Source organism: Zingiber officinale, chromosome 7B (genome assembly GCF_018446385.1).
Source record: "Zingiber officinale cultivar Zhangliang chromosome 7B, Zo_v1.1, whole genome shotgun sequence".
Lineage (NCBI taxonomy): Eukaryota > Viridiplantae > Streptophyta > Magnoliopsida > Zingiberales > Zingiberaceae > Zingiber > Zingiber officinale.
In genome coordinates, this window is record NC_055999.1 from 108,418,013 (window position 1) to 108,424,172 (window position 6,160).

General features: G+C 40.2%; 1 protein-coding gene across 1 annotated transcript; it reads left to right on the forward strand.

Moving 5' to 3' along the window:
* The first annotated feature begins 5,002 nt into the window (after positions 1–5,002).
* LOC122004049 (calmodulin-binding protein 25-like) lies at positions 5,003–5,754 on the forward strand. The gene has a single exon (XM_042558992.1). It carries the CDS (start codon positions 5,009–5,011, stop codon positions 5,558–5,560), a length of 552 nt encoding a protein of 183 aa, XP_042414926.1. The 5' UTR covers positions 5,003–5,008; the 3' UTR covers positions 5,561–5,754.
* Positions 5,755–6,160: the final 406 nt, after the last annotated feature.

Consider the following 6,160-nt stretch of genomic DNA (forward strand, 5'->3'; position numbering starts at 1 on the left):
TATTCACATTTGAATTTGCGTCTATTGAAAAAAAAAATTGTAGTAGATAATATTTTATCTTACCTCGAAGCATGTACAATTAAATATAATTAAGTCTTAATTACGCTACTTATTAGGATTAATATATTTCATAATTTAAAATTGTAGGTGAGCTTCATGCAAAAGGTTGCTTAAACTTTATTTGTTGTTGGATAGTTACTTTATAATTTGGTAAAAAAAAAAAAAAAAATCGTTCGTCTCAGTATATTCATATTCATTTTTAAATTAATATAAAAAATAAATTATGAATAACAACTCATTAATAATGGAAATTGATCCTGTCCGAATGCTGAGTCGATAGACACTGGGGACGTGGCGCTCTCCGCTATCTTCGACTGGCTGCACGAATCTCAGGCGAACCTGCAAAGAAGTCGAGCCGGGAAGGGATTCCCGACGATGACCCTCCGACGCTCAAGTCAGGTAAGAGAAAAACGATGAAGTGGCTCCAAAGATGAGAGATCTCGTACCTCCGGCGAAGTCTGAGGACTCTTATATAGAGCTGTGGTGAGGCTTGTGCACACCTACCGAGGCGTACACGTATCTTGTACCATACCTTAATATGAGTTTGCCAGAGGAGCATGTCTGACACCATACTGTTATAGTCTGAGCACCTCTCTGATGGGACAGCAGAACCTTCCGTCGTACGATTCTGCGTATGGCCTGATCGTTGAACATGTCTATTGTCCGAAGATGTTCCTCAATGTCCCCTTGTCCTTGTCTCCTTTTTCCCCGAGCCGAGCATCCATCTGCTCGGCAAGCATTGGTCCGACCGGGCATATGTATCGGTCCGACCGGGAAGATTCCACTCCCTCGAGTGCTCGACTGAGACTGTTCTTTCGCAGCATTGCTGCTTTACGCCTAGGCCGAGCGGGCTACCCGCTCGGCCAGGCAACCTTGTTCACCATGAGCGTCGGAAACCCGACTCCCCATCGGGCTGTCTTTGATTCCGCTTGGTCCCGTTCGGCCGATCGACCCACCCCGTTTCCGATCGGCCGGAACTCATGCTGACCCTTTTGACTTTTGACCTTCACGTGGCATTGACTCCCCTCCAGAGGGGGCCCCCCGACCTTACTGCAGAATCACTTGTCTCCCCTTCAAGTCTAGTCGAATGAGGCGATTAGTCCGACTGACTAGACCACCAGTCACGCCGAGCGGCGTCTCTGTACAACTATCCTCCACTCGGCCCCCACGGGGGTAGTTATAACGTCAGTCAACGCCAACATTCCTCGGATCTCTTCGAAATTTACGCTAATTTTCGACATTAAGGCCGGGCATGCGCTCATTAAATGCACTCCAGTGATCGAATGCCACGTGGCGTTGCTGCCGTCATCTTACGGCGGCGGCGCCACGTGGCATTCGGTCACTGGAGTGAATTTAATGAGTGCATGCCCGGCCTTAATATCGAAGATTGGCGTAAATTTCGAAGAGATCCGAGGAATGTTAGCGTTGACTGACGTTATAGCTACCCCGTGGGGGCCGAGTGGAGGATAGTTGTACAGAGACATCGCTCGGCGTGACTGGCGGTCCAGTCAGTCGGACTAATCGCCTCCTTCGACTAGACTTGAAGCGGTAAGAACAGTGGCCCCCCTCGAGGGGAGTCAACGCCACGTGAAGGTCAAAAAGTCATGAGTCCGATCGGAAGCGGTGGGTTGCGAGACCGGAATCCGACGGGATTTCGGCGCATCATAAGGTCGCTGGTCGGCGGGTGGCCCGCTCGGCGCGCAATCTCGATCGAGCACGTGAGATTTGGAATCTTCGGTCGGACCGATACCTACGCCCGATTGGACCTATGTTTGCCGAGCGGATGAGGGGAAAAAGGAGACAAGGACAAGGACATTGAGGAACATCTTCGGCATGTTCGGCGACCGTGCCATATGCGTAATCGTCGACAAGGTTCTACTTTCCCATCGGAGGTGCTTAGCAGATGGTGTCGACATGCTCTGGCAAGCCCATACTAAGGTATGGTACAGGATACGTGTACGCCTCGGTAGGTGTGCACAAGCCTCCCCACAGCTCTATATAAGAGCCCTCAGACTTCGCCGGAGGTACGAGATCTCTCATCTTTGGAGTCACTTCATCGTTTTCTTCTTGCCTGACTTGAGCGTCGGAGGGTCGTCGTCGGGAACCCCTTTCCTGCTCGACTTCTTTGTAGGTTCACCGGAGATTCGTGTAGTCAATCAAAAATAATGAAGAGTGTCACGTTTTCAGCGTCTATCGATTCAACGTTCGGATAGGATCAACAATGATGAAAATATAAAATATTGATAATTACTCTTCAAAGATCTCATTCAAACCGCCAATAGTTTTAAAGTTACCGTACATTAGAAGACAAAACTTACAATTAACCGGGTAAAGGACTTACTATTGTTCACTTTATTTTAAACTATGATATTATTAATTTCACATTTATAATTATTATCGATTGGGTCCCACAAAAAACTGGCACGTGGACCTACATCTCTGAGCTGACCTCAACACGATCACGCGCGTGGGCCCGAGATGAGATGAGCACTCAGTCATACAACAGCGTGTCAGAACGCGGCGCCCGAACACCCGGCTCCCTTCGACCGCGGTCGGCCAGTCTGGGCCCAACCATTCGTCAGTCCGCGCTGTCAGTCTCTCCCTCATGGCCCTCATCGACGCCCAAGCCGCAACGCCTACACGCACGTGACGCTGCAGAAGGGATAGAGTTGTAAACAAGTTAGAATCGAATTTTAGGGTGTTTAAATTTATTTAATAAGATAATTAAATCGAGTCGAATTTAAAATGTATCAAGTTTTTAAAATGAGTATTTAAATTTGTCTTAATTTATTTTTTATGAACTTGAGTTTGTTTGAATCTTGACTTGAACTTAGTTCGTTTTGATGTTATCAAGTTCTTAATTCAAACTTAACTTGAGCTTGGTTTGAACTTGGTTCGAGTTTGATTCATTTAGATGTTATCAAACTCTTAATTCAAGCTTATTTGATTATTTAAAATTTTTAATTATTTAAATAGTTATTGAGTTGATAGTTTAAATTTATTTATTTATTTATTTTATTTTATTATTTATTTAGTATATTGAAAAGAATTTTATTAATAAATATGATTTGTAAATATTATTCATGAACGTTGTTCACGAACGTTAATCACGAACGTTAATAAGCTGACACACATATATGTTCAAACTTGTTTGTTTAGTTTAACGAGCTGTTCAAGTTTATTTGTTTGATTAACCTTATATATATTGAACGAACATAAATAAACTCTTACCAAGTCGAATACCAATCTTGTTCACGAAGAGTTAATTTATTTACCGGCCTAAAAATGGATTCGCCACATTTTTCACGAGAAACAATTAGACGCCGTTGAATCTTTAATCTGCACGCATCTGGATGCGAATAAACCGGATGACTGTTACGGTCCAGTGAGAACTGAATCGGCCGCTCCCGGGCCCGACAATACGCAGGCTACACGTGGCCGAGGCGACGTGTTTTGCCGGTTCGCTTCCACCGCCTTCGGTCTTCCCCACAAGATTTCGCTTCGTTGCCTTTCTAAATTTTATCCAAATATTTCATTTTTGCTCCCTGTAGTATCAAAATATAATTTATGTCCTAGATTTGATAAAACAATCCTATTTCCATTGAGTTGAATTATTTCTTTTAGAATTGTTCTTAATTTTAATTATGCCATATTAAAGAAATAAATGAAATGTTGATGACTGAATTTGTGACAGATTTACTATAACGTGGCTGAGATTAAATTCCGACCACCGTGTACCTTCAAAGAAAATCTCATCGTAGCCCTTAGGTATTTGACAGTCGAATTTAGAAATTTAATTAGGTTAATTAGGTTTTCAATTTTTTTAAAAAAAAAATCAATTCAGTTTTCGATTAATTAGATTCAATTTTGATTTAAAAATTTATCATTCTATTAAACCGAATATTAATTTAATTTTCTTTATTAAAAAATGTAATTAAGTAAACTAAATCTAAATTTAATTAATTTAATTTTAAAATTTTAATTAATTCGATCAAAAATTAAATTAATCGATATTTAATTAATTCAGTTTCTACAGTTTTTTTTGATAAATTAAGTCAGTTCAATTGATTAAAAAAATTTTGATTTATTCAATTTTTGATTTATTTAATTTGATCAATTCGATTTTAACCGAATACTCAACTCATTAAGTGTAATCAACTAACATAATCTTATAAACAATTTAAAAGGATATTAAAATAAATAATTAATTAATTTTAGATTTAATTTAATTTAACTAGACAAAAATCTTAGCACCATTAAGGACATCCCGCAGTCGTAAATCTCTTAAATAAATTTATGCTTTGTCACATCATTGTCACATCAAAAATTAAAAATCTTACTTTATTTAAAAATCATTCTCTATTATCATAAAACTTCTCTCTTTTTAAAAACCTCACTTCTTTTAAAATTCTCTCTCTATCCTCTCTCCACTATTTTTTTATAAACTTGTTTCTAATATTTTGATATAGGTTTATAAAAAAAACTATAAACCCTACCTATTTAGTGGGAGGAAAGGTTTATATTAAGAGATTTATAGCATAAATTACATACTATAAACCTCCCACTGCATATGCCTTTAGGGCTATTTAGAGCCTTACATAATTCTTAATTTAATAATAAATTATAAAATTATATAGAGCAAATTATATATTATTTGTAATGAACCGCAAGGTATATTTTTATTCAAAAAAAAAAAATATATGATTGTGATTTGTAGGATTAGTTAACAAGGAAACAAATAAATTATATATTTTTATTTAAAATTTTTGCTTATATTATGGAAGAAATTTATAAAGTCGTAAAATGATAATTTTGAAAGAACTGGAGGTTAAGTGAAAGTTTTGAAGTGGGGCGGCAAAGTGAAATTTCGCTCTTAATTCGCCGAACACCCACCGCCACCGTTTCTATATATCCTGCTTCCCCTTACGCACGCTGCGTGTTCGATCAAATGTTTAAAAGAGAAAACTGTGGAAAAATTATAGAACAAGAGGGACAGAAGCCAAAGATGGAGAACAGTTCGGTACTCGATCCGTGGGGGCACCGCCCTCACAGCATCTCCGGCGGCGGCGTCTGCGCCGACTTCCTCTCCGAATCCTTCTCGGCCGTCTCCGCATCCGCCGCCGTCCGCTCACCGGAGTCTCTGTCCTCGATCCCGCCTCCCGGCAGCGAACCGACCGGCGGTCGGGTCGCCAAGAAGCGCAAGTCCCGGGCCTGCAAGCGCTCGCCCACCACCTACATCGCCGCCAGCCCGGCCAACTTCCGCGAGCTGGTCCAGCGCTTCACCGGAAACCGGTCCTCCGAAGAGATGGATCCGCCGCTGCCGCCGCCGGCATCAGCGGCGAGCCGTGCTCTTCCGGCGTTAGACTCGTTGTCGGCGTACGAGCCGGCTGGATTTTTTGCGCCGGCGGCGTTTGGGTCGGATCCGGCTCTTGTGGAGCTCAACCAGTTGCTTTTGGCGGCGTCGGGTTTTCCTGCACAGGACTTGTGGGAAGTTATGTGAGGGACGATGAAGCAGGTGGGCTGTTAACCGCCGTCCGTTGGAGATCGGACGGATCTAGGGACTGTCAGTTCATGTCAGAGAGCTGCATATTTTTCTTTTCCTTAGTTATATTTATTTTTTTTATTTTTGCTCAAGTTGTGGTTTTATTATAAATACTTTTGCTGAATTTCTAATCTTGTTTGGGGCTTGTGGTATATTTTTCCTTGTGAAGTCATGAGACCGCAACCAAAATTTCCTGCTAATTTTTTCTGTTGGAAAAAGATAATAAATTTATTAATGCTTTTCTAAGTGGCAAAATATAAAAGATAATTAATAAAATAAATGAAATATTTTCAATACTGATAAAAACAATAATATTGTATTAATCAATGAGATATGAATTGAGGTTCGAACTCAAGTGAATAGGAAAGAGTGACATCAGACTTACGTTGTTCACCCCTAAGCCGTCCTTCACACTCTGGAAAAAAAATAGATAAATTATAGAGTTGATTTATAATCGTTAAATTAATTAAAAGATGAAAAAAAAGATAAATTACAGATTAATTTATAATAGATCGTCAAATTGATTAGAAGATAAGAGGGATTTTTTATTTGAGAATA

What these genes read in the sequence shown, in the direction of transcription:
- LOC122004049 (XM_042558992.1), top strand. Translation starts at nt 5,009, where the DNA reads ATGTTTAAAAGAGAAAACTGTGGAAAAATTATAGAACAAGAGGGACAG.